We start from the raw sequence: 10,616 nt of genomic DNA, 5'->3' as shown, positions 1-10,616 counted from the left end.
GACCTGGCCAATGTGGACTTCGCGAGAATCCCCAGAGGAGGCTGGCGATGGGTCAACGGGTTCGCAGGCCTCTCGCACTGAAGAGAGGTCAGTGACACCGTCACGAAGGGTACAAGACAGGCCTCAATTCCAGGTGAGGGTTGCTTCACACTCGCACCTGATCTAAAACCAGTGAAGTCAACAGGCCTGTGAAACCATCTCTGTTACCGGATAGGGAGACCAAGTCCCAGAGACACCCAGACATGGCCAAAGCCACACAGTGAGGAGACCCCGGGGAGCACGAGCCTCTAAGAGGGGGATTTTACAAGTCTCTGAAACCAGAGGAGAGGACAGAGTTGAGGGGGGTCCCCTCTGAGTGGTTCCCCGCCAAAGAGAATTTCTCCATTTTGGAGGAAGTGAGAGGTAGTTCTTTTGGTGATGTGAATGTCAAGAGATTCTGGACACCACACTGACTAAGAGATAGTGAGTGGGGTTTGTGGGTGGAGCCAGTGCACTTAAAAACCAGGTCTCCTATGGCCCTTTGCAGACACCTGGGCTGACACATACAGGACAGAGCATGGCTCGCTTACAGACCGCGCTCCTGGCTGCCCTCGTTCTCCTTGCTGTGACGCTTCAAGCAACTGAGGCAGGTGAGGCTGGGGGGCAGGAAGGCCCCCTGCAGAGGCCAGGGTGGACACTGGGGTGTCTTCCTCATGTCTTGGACAAGCACTGGACTGAGATCAGACGACCTCAGTCTGCTGTTGGCTCTTGGCGGCCTTAGGCTAGTTGCAGCACTTCCCTGGGCCTCAGTTTACATGTCTGTTGAATGGGTAGTCTTGAAGGCTTGGAGTCTAGGATCTGTCTCAGCTAGGCTGGGAGTTGCGAAGGGAGCAGCTTTGGGATCTTCTGCCCCAGAAAACCAAAGCATAGGGCCCTGGGGGTGTGGGTGAAGAGCTTCTAAGGGGGCAGGCCTTCGTGGGGGAAGCCTGGGCTGGGGCAAAGCGTTCTTCCTTGGAAAGCTGGTGCTATCCTCCCACCATCCATTTTTTAAAATTTGTTATTATTTTTATTTATTTTATTTTATTTTTTGAAATGGAGTATTGCTTTTATCGTCCAGGCTGGAGTGCAATGGGGCAATCTTGGTTCACTGCCACCTCCGCCTCCTGGGTTCAAGTGATTCTCCTGCCTCAGCCTCCTCAGTAGCTGGGATTACAGGCATGCGCCACCACGTCCAGCTAATTTTTGTATTTTTAGTAGACATGGGGTTTCACCATGTTGGCCAGGCTGGTCTTGAACTCCTGACCTCAGGTGATCCACCTGTCTTGGCCTCCCAAACTGCTGGGATTACAGGCATAAGCCACCACACCCAGCCTAAAATTATTCTTTATTTTGTTTATTTATTTTTTGAGATGGAGTCTTTATCGCCCAGGCTGGAGTGCAGTGGCGTTTCATGCATTAAAGACCCTCTGAAGCTGGCACTGTTATTACTACTTTGGTCAGAGGAGAAAATTGGGCCTCAGACATGTTCAGTGACTTGGTCAGGGTGGCCCAGTGAGTCAGGGGAAAGCAGGAATCTAACCCAGGTCTATGTGACTGTCCTCTGTTGAGCTTTGGTCCTGACTCTGCTGTATTTGCTGTGTGACCCTGGGCAAGTGCCTCCCCTTCTCTGGACCACAGGCTCCCCAGTGCACACTGAAGGGGTTTGGAGCAGATATGAGCAGAAGCAGACTTTCCAAATGCCCACGTGCTGTCAGATCACCAGGGAGCCTGTCAAAATGCACTCTGGATTCAGTAGGTCTGGGGCCCAGGGGCTGAGCATTTCTGATAAGCTCCCAGGTGACGCTGATGCCATGGACCATGGACCTCACCTTGAACAGCAAGAATCTAAGGCTCCTTATGGCTCAGAGTCACCGAGTCTCATCTTGGAGTACAGCTGATGCTTAGTTGTTCTGAATCCCTGCTCCCGGAGCTGACTATCCCAGAGTGTAGACATTGGGCCCTAAGTGGCTTCTCAGAAGCTCTAAGGATAGTGTCTTGGAGGACTCAGAATCTTCCGGTCGCCATCCTTCCATGAGAACAGAAAAACTGCATCTTTTTTCTGGGGCCTGAAGAGGCCGAGGTCAGGGGCTGGGGCTGATGGTGACCTCTCTGGGCTCCAGCTTGTGAATTCCCTGGGTATCCCTCTCCCAGGCCCCTACGGTGCCAACATGGAAGACAGCATCTGCTGCCGTGACTACGTCCGTTACCGTCTGCCCTGGCGTGTGGTGAGAGACTTCTACTGGACCTCAGACTCCTGCCTGAGGCCTGGTGTGGTGTGAGTATGGAGCTGGGGCCACAGGGCCTGGGAGGGCCTGATGGGTACGGCCTGGGATGGCCCACATGCTGGTGGGTGGGACACACCCATGGATGTGGCAGGCTATTGGATGCCTTCCAGGATGGCTTGGCTGGAAGAGATGGCTCAGTTCAGGCTTGGGTGGACTACATATGAAAATAATGTGATCATTCAGCAAATATTATCAGGCGCTTACTATGTGCCAGGCAACATGTCAGGTTCTGAGGATGCAGAGCTGAGTGAACAGGGTGCTGCCCAGTGTGGGCATGGCAGTAGGCAGTCAGTGGCTGTGGCACCTGGGGTATTTGGGTAGAGTGGATATAGGAGTATGCCTGGTGTCACTGAGTCAGCAAAGATCATCCCAGGTTCTGGCAAAAATGGATGGTGGGCTGAGCGTGGTGGCTCACGCCTGTAATCCCAGCACTTTGGGAGGCCAAGGCAGGTGGATCACTTGAGGTCAGGAGTTTGAGATCAGCCTGGTCAACATGGCAAAACCTCGTCTCTAGTAAAAATACAAAATTAGCTGAGTGTGGTGGTACATGCCTGCGGTCCCAGACACTCGGGAGGCTGAGGCAGGAGAATTGCTTGAACCTGGAAGGTGGAGGTTGCAGTGAGCCGAGATCATTCTACCTCACTCCAGCCCGGGCAACAGAGCGAGACTCTGCTTTCAATTTACTTTAATTTTTTAAAAAAGCACACTAGAAGCATCTTGGATCCTCTCCAGGCTCCCAGGAGTCATCCGAGGCAGCCCATTTTGATCAGAAGAGTAACATTAACAGCTAAAATTTCCAAGGCGCCTCCCGAGTGCCAGGCACTGTTCTAATCATTACCTGTGTTAGCTGGTTTAATTCTCACAACACTCTTACTAGGAGGTTCAATGATTCCCGTGGTAGAGATGGAGAAACAGGCTTAGCAGGGGACAGTGGCCTGCTCAAGCCTGCCCAGGCTGAGCCAGAACTCACTCCTGGTTCTTCATTCAGGGTTTTCTCCTGCGTTCCTTGTTCTGTTTCTTTCTGGGGCTTCTTTGCCTCCTTTTCACTGGCCTGGGGCCTGCACCTGGCTGGGTGACGGGTCCTGCTCTCTCTGTGGTAGCCTCTCTGGCTGGTTCTCCAAATGCTCAGAACCTGCTGCCCACCAAATCACACACTGGGGGAGGCTGGTCTGGGGGCTCATGACCCACTTTGAGGCTCCATTATCTTCTCACTGGCCTCCTCCTCACTGCTGACCCCATCTCTTTGAGGGATCTGCAGGTGAAGAATAAAGAAGGCTGAAGCAGGAAACCCTCTCAGCGTTCTTGCCTCTTTAACTCTGAGCCTCAGTTTCCCCAACAGTACAATGGAGTAATAACCTTTACTTATTTCACTTATTTGTATTTATCAAACACATAGAGAGTGCTTGCTAAGTGCTAGGCACCGCTGTAAGCACTTTATAAATGTGAACTCATTTAATCCTTGAAACTACCCTATGCGGTATGTGCCATCATGGTTCCCTTTTTACAGGTGAGGAAATGAGCACAGAGAGGTTAGGGGGCCTCTGGAGCATTGCAGGGCACAGTAATAGTGAGAGGAAGGTGAAGAGCTCAATGTCTGGCACATAATAAATGCTCAATTGCTGGGCGCGGTAGTTCCAGAGGCTGAGACAGGAGGATTGCCTGAGCCCTGGATTTTGAGACTGGCTTGGTAACTTAGTAAGACTCTGTCTTGTTTAAAAAAAAAAAAAAAGGCTGAGTGCAGTGGCTTACACCTGTAACCTCAGCACTTTGGTAGGCCTAGTTGGGGGGATCACTTGAGGCCAGGAGTTCAAGACAAGCCTGAGCCAAAGACTCTGTCTTTAAAATCAGTCAATCAGTCATTTGTGATCATTGGATTTTGAGCCAGAAGGGACCCTAGAAAGAATGTGTCTTCGGGCTCAGAGTAGTTTAGTGATATAAGACTCTTGGAGATTCTGGCTGGGTGCCGTGGCTCACACCTGTAATCTTAGCACCTTGGGAGGCGGAGACAGGCAGATCACCTGAGGTCCGGAGTTCAAGACCAGCCTGGCCAACATGGTGAAACCCCGTCTCTACTAAAAATACAAAAATTAGCTCGGCATGGTGGCGCATGCCTGTAATCCCAGCTACTTGGGAGGCTGAGGCAGGGGGATCGCTTGAACCTGGAGGCGGAGGTTGTGGTGAGCCGAGATCACGCACTGCACTCCAGCCTGAGTGACAAGAGACTCCATCTCAAAAAACAAAAACAAAAACAACAAAACAAAACAAAAACAAGTCTTGGTGATTCTATTTCATGTCCTGACCTGGAACTCAAGACTGGGACTACAGAGCTGAGGGTCCTGGAAGTCTTTGCTGCTCCTCTTCCTCTTTTTTATTTTCTTGACACAGAGTCTCCCTCTGTTGCCTAGGCTGGAGTGCAGTGGAGCAGAGATCCAGGCTCACTGCAGCCTTGACCTCCTGAGCTCAAACAATCCTCCCACCTCAGCCTCCCAGGTAGCTGAGACCACAGGCGCATGCCACCATGCCTAGCTGACTTATATGTTCTTGTAGAGATACAGTTTTGCCGTGTTGCCCAGGATGGGCTCGAACTCCTAGGCTCAAACAGTCCTCCTGCCTCAGCCTCCCAAAGTGCTGGGATTACAGGTGTGAGCTCTTGACCTCCTCTTCCTCTTGAGAAATATTCTTTTCAGACTGCAGGTGGCTCATAAATTTTGAACCACTCTATTTAGCAGGTAACCTTACGTGCAGTAGGTGACTCATAAATGCTGAGCCCTGCATACTGTAGGTGGTTCATAAATGCTAATCCTTGCTGCATGCTAATGTTGCTGCATTGTCTCTGGGGTCTTCTCCTTCCAGCTTGCAAACATTCAGGGATAAGGAGATCTGTGCCGACCCCAGAGCACCCTGGGTGAAGATGATTCTCAAGAAGATGAGATAATGAGGAACCTACTCTGATGACCATGGCCTTGGCTCCTCCAGGAAGGCTCAGGAGCCCTACCTCCCTGCCATTATAGCTGCTCCCCGCCGGAAGCCTGTGCCAACTCTCTGCATTCCCTGATCTCCATCCCCGAGGCTGTCACCCTTGGTCCCCTCCATGCTGTCACTCCCATCTCCTCCCTGACCCATCTAACCCATCCTCTGCCTCCCTGCAGCCAATAGGTCCTATTCCCATCAGTGACTTCCTCTGCTCACACCCTCCCATGGCTCCCCACAGCCTTAAGCTGAGGTCAAGGCTCCCAAGCCTGCACGCGGCCCTCTGGATCTGGGTTCCTTCCCTGTCTCCAGCCTGCCCACTTCCCTTCATGCATGTTAGGTTCTAGCTCCCTGTTCTCCAAACCCATACCACACATCCCATTTCGGGGTCTTTGCCCGGGTTGTTGCCGACACCTAGCAAGTCTCACCACCTGCACCTTTGTAGTCCCACCAGCCCTCCAAGGCATTGCTTGCCCAAGCAGCTGGTAATTGCATTTCATGTATTAGACGTCCCCTGGCCCTCTGTCCCCTCGTAATGGCCCTAGTCATAGTCTGCCCAGATTCTTAGGATTTGGGGGATTGTCTCCCCCACTTCCCCACTTCTTGGACCAAGGTTTATATGTAAGTTACTCTCGTCTCCCAGCCTCTAGGAGCACTGCAGACAGGGCCTGGCTCAGAATCGGAGTCCAGAAAGTGGCTGCAGACAAAATCAATAAAACTCTTGTCCCTCCCCTCTCCCTGCCAAAAGGCAGTTACATGTCGATACAGTGACTCAAGGTCACCAGAAAGGGCCCTGCTGGGTCAGTGTGAAGCTCCAAATTTGCCCAGATTCACCTTTCTTCCCCCACTCCCCCCTACTTTTTTTTTTTTAGGTGGAGTTTCGCTCTTGTCGCCCAGGTTGGAGTGCAATGGTGCAGTCTTGGCTCACCGCAGCCTCCGTCTCCCAGGTTCAAGCAATTCTCCTGCCTCAGCCTCCCGAGTAGCTGGGATTACAGGTGCCTGCCACCATGCCTGACTAACCTTCGTATTTTTAGTAGAGATGAGGTTTCACCATGTTGGCCAGGCTGGTCTCGAATTCCTGACCTCAGATAATTTGCCTGCCTTGGCCTCCCAAAGTGCTGGAATGACAGGCATGAGCCACTGTGCCTGCCCTCCACCCCTTTTTATTTTATGACAGGGTCTCATTCTGTCACTCAGGCTGGAGTGCAGCAGCGTGATCTCAGCTCACTGCAACCTCCACCTTCTGGGTTCAAGCGATTCTCCTGCCTCCACCTCCCAAGTAGCTGGGATTACAGGTGTGTGTCATCACGCCTGGCTAATTTTTGTATTTTTAGTAGATACGGGGTTTCACCATGTTGGCCAGACTGGTCTTGAACTCCTGACCTCAAGTAGTCCACTCTCCTTGGCCTCCCAAAGTGGTGGGATTACAGGCGTGAGCCACTGCGCCCAGCCTCCCCCTTTTTTTTTTCCTAAGAGGAGACTCCTATTCCTTTCTTCCCCATTTGACCTACTTTCATTTCTGCCTATACTTCCTTCTCCCCTCAGGCTTTTTTTGGATGGTCCTCCAACCTCCAATACCGAGGCCTGACCTCTTCAGAGTACTCCCCCATTCCACTTTCCCTGCCTCCTTCCCTAAATAGCAGAGAAGCAAATTCACGCTATGGTGTGAATGACTACCCTTGGCTTGGTATTAAAAGCTGGAGTTATATATGTATATGAAAACAGAGTAAATACTGAAGAAGCCAAACGGATGAATTGAATAATTTTAGGAACTATGTGAGAGGGGGACAGGGTGGCCCTGGGAGGGGGCTGGCTGTGGTAGGGTAGCGCACTCTCTCTTTCTGCGGCAGGAGGCAAAGAGTGGGGTGTGACTGAGTGAAGGAACCCTTGGTGGAGACCGTTTTCAGGTGGTTGGGCCAGGCTAAAGGCTGCGATTTGGGTCTATCTATGCCTTCCTGACTGATTTTTTGCCATGTTACCCAGGCTGGTCTCAAACTCCTGGGCTCAAACAATCCTCCTGCCTCGGCCTCCCAAAGTGCTGGGATTATAGGAGTGAGTCACTGCGCCTGGCATTTGCTGTACCTGTGAGATGGGGCAGGGGGCGCCATGATCTCTCTCCCACTGGGGAAGACTTCACGCTGAAATAGGCGGTGCCTTGCCCAAGGTCACCGTGTGAATGGTGGGGAGTCCGGGCTGGCACAAGGACCTGGGAGTGGCTGCAAAGGTGCTGACGGAAAGCCCAGACATTTGTCCCAGAGTTCCCAGCCCATCTTGGCACAAGCTGTCAGGAGGATTTGCTGAAACCATGAACACAGTCCCCAAGTCTAGAGCTCCCAGCAGCATAGTCACTCAGCCGCTCACCCTTCACCTTCCCCCTGCACCGGCAGACGCTGGAGAGAGGGAGGGAGTGTTAGTTGCGAACAGCTACCTCTTGCAACAAACACCTCCAAATCTCAGTGGCTCAACTCAGAAGTTCCTTTTTCTCACACACAGTCTAATCAAGCATTCTCAGTCTTGGGCAACCTTCCATGTGGTCATTCAGGGACCCAGGCCCCTTCCTTCTGGTACAGCCAGTGTGGGTGCAGGCAGAGGAAATGCTAAGCACATGTGGGCAGCCCTCCTTACTGTCCAGAAAAGATAAGCTGGGAGAGCTGGGTGGGGCTGGGCCCCAGGGGCCCTGGGATTTTCTATTTATGCCTTCCTGGCTGATTTTTGCAGAGATGGGGTTTTGCCATGTTACCCAAGCTGGTCTCAAACTCCTGGGCTCAAGCAATCCTCCTGCCTAAGCCTCCCTGTCAGGAGGATTTGCTGAACCCATGATCGCAGTCCCCAAGTCTACAGCTTTCAGCAGCATAGTCACTCAGCCACTCACCCTTCACCTTCCCCCTGCACCAGCAGACACTGGAGAAAGGGAGGGAGTATTGGGAAATACCTGGAGGTGGCGGCAGGGGTGGCCCCCTGGTCATGCCCCTCCCTTCTCTCACCCTGGTCCTGCGGGAGTGCCCCGATCTCCCCATCCTCTCCAGAGCTGCTTCTGTACTACTTCCAGGCCTGGAGAAGTCCCTCATGCCCCCCAAGAACAGCGCAGGCTTCCTGCTCTCTGAGGCACAGGGTCCTGGCCACCTGAGGGCTTGTGGAAGGTGGGGACAGGGATACCCCCATTCTCACCATCCCCACCCCACCCCAGAGGAAACTTTTTTGCTGTCCAGTGCTGCTCATTTTTTTCCTCATCGTTACTCTAATTAATCCTCAGCCCAAGACCTTCCCAGCTCTCTCCTGCCTGTCAACAGCATCCTCATTCTTCATGCCCGCTTCACAGTTCTGTGCAGTTTGGTCCAGCCACAGCCTCCCTGGGAGCCAATGGCATCGAGCCGTTCCCCACCCCTGAATACATCCTGTACCCTCCACCTTGGTGAGGCTTTCGCCTCTGCCTGGAAAGGTCTGTCAGAATCCTGCCTACATGCATGTGGCAGGGTGCCAGCACCACAGGCCACAGCTGACTTTCAGGTCATAAGGGGACTAATTCTTCTTCAATAAAGATGTCTAGCAATCACCCATTGATCCATCAATCCCATCCACCCAAAGAAAAGCGGAGCAACTGGGCCGTGTGAACTATACATACAGCAGTACTCACAACAGATTCTTGCCAAGAGTATGTAGCCTGGGTCTAATCAAGCCCTTAGATCTAACTCTCGGTTTACAGGAAATAAATAGGATAGAGGAACAAATTAGGTGACATCACGAGGAAATAACTAAATTAGGAATGAGAACATTGTGTAAGACAATGGACTTGACTTTGCTCTGTTTTTTTTGGCGAGGTGGTCGGGGGGCGGACAGAGTCTCGCTCTGTCACCCAGGCTGGATGAGGCAATACCCCTTATCTGTGGTGGAGTCCTGCTGATGTATTTATTTATTTATTTATTTATTTTGAGACAGAGTTTTTTGCTCTCTCACCCAGCCTGGAGTGCAGTGGGTGCACCCTCTGCCTCCCGGGTTCAAGCGATTCTCCTGCCTCAGCCTCCTGCATAGCTGGGATTACAGGTGCCCACCACCACATTCAGCTAATTTTTTTGTATTTTTAGTAGAGATGGGGTTTCACTATGTTGGCCAGGCTGGTCTAGAACTCCTGACCTCAGGTGATCCACCTATCTTGGCCTCCCAAAGTACTGGCATTACAGGTGTGAGCCACCATGCCTGGCTGTATTTATTTATTTTTTTAAGACAGAGTCCTGCTCTGTGCCCAAGCTGGAGCGCAGTGGTGTAATCATGGCTCACTGCAGCCTCAACCTCCCCAGGCTCACTTGAGCCTCCCACTTTAGCCTCCCAAGCAGCTGGGACTACAAGCACAGGCCACCACACCCAGCTAATTTTTGTATATATTTTGCAGACAGGAGGTTTCACCATGTTTGTGGAGAGGGGGTTTTGCCAGGCTGGTCTTGGATTCCTGGGCTCAAGTCATCCTCCCGCCTTGGCCTCCCAAAGTGCCGAGATTACAGGTGTGAGCCACCACATCCAGCCTGGAGTCCTGTTTAGCCTCAGGTCTGGCTGACCTGAAAGCCTGGTTATTGTGTCCAAGTTAAACCTAAACGCAGCTCTTAACATCCTGATGAGATAGATGGGAGTGACCACTCCCATTTTATGGGAGTAGAAGCTGGATCTGGGGAGAGTAGAGGATGCCCGAAGGGCCGAATGAGGAAAAACAGAGCCGTGCTCCAGGCTCTGACCCACCACCCCAGGGACATAAACTCACTTCATCCTCACTTTGGTCCTTGACGTGGGGCTGGAGGCAGCTGGTGGAGCCTACTGATCTTGAGCTCAGACCTCAGAGCCTGCTGCCTGGGACCAATCCAGGATCCCCCATTTCCTGGCTGATGAACCTAAGTGGGGGGAAGAGAGAGAGAGAGAGTTTCACTCTTGTTGTCCAGGCTGGAGTGCAGCGGTGTGATCTCGGCTCACTGCAACCTCCACCTCCCGGGTTCAAGCGATTCTCCTGCCTCAGCCTCCTGAGTAGCTAGGGCTACTCCACACCCGGCTAATTTTTGTATTTTTAGTAGAGACGGGTTTCACCATGTTAGCCAGGCTGGTCTCGAACTTCTGACCTCAAGTGATCCGCCCACCTCGGCCTCTCATAGTGCTGGGATTATAGGCATGAGTCACTGCGCCAGGCCCCAGAGCCCTTGCTTTCTAAATACTTCTTTGGAACATAGTTGGGTGCCAGGAAATAAGGATCTCTACTCCCCAGCAGTTGACTCCACCTAGCTCCTGTCCTTCACCAAGTGTACCGCTTCCCTGCGCAGGCCCCCTTCTTCCTCCCCGTCTTCTCTCTCTCCCCTCTCTTCCTTT

At 52.3% G+C, this 10,616-nt stretch overlaps 1 protein-coding gene across 1 annotated transcript; it reads left to right on the top strand.

Moving 5' to 3' along the window:
• The first annotated feature begins 517 nt into the window (after positions 1-517).
• CCL22 (C-C motif chemokine ligand 22) lies at positions 518-7,344 on the top strand. Its single transcript, XM_017502646.2, has 3 exons — positions 518-629; positions 2,170-2,293; positions 5,157-7,344. Exons 1-3 carry the CDS (start codon positions 557-559, stop codon positions 5,236-5,238), a joined length of 279 nt encoding a protein of 92 aa, XP_017358135.1. The 5' UTR covers positions 518-556; the 3' UTR covers positions 5,239-7,344.
• The last annotated feature ends 3,272 nt before the right edge of the window (positions 7,345-10,616 follow it).

Source organism: Cebus imitator, unplaced genomic scaffold (assembly GCF_001604975.1).
Source record: "Cebus imitator isolate Cc_AM_T3 unplaced genomic scaffold, Cebus_imitator-1.0 Scaffold297, whole genome shotgun sequence".
NCBI lineage: Eukaryota > Metazoa > Chordata > Mammalia > Primates > Cebidae > Cebus > Cebus imitator.
This window is presented reverse-complemented; position numbering and strand designations above follow the sequence as displayed.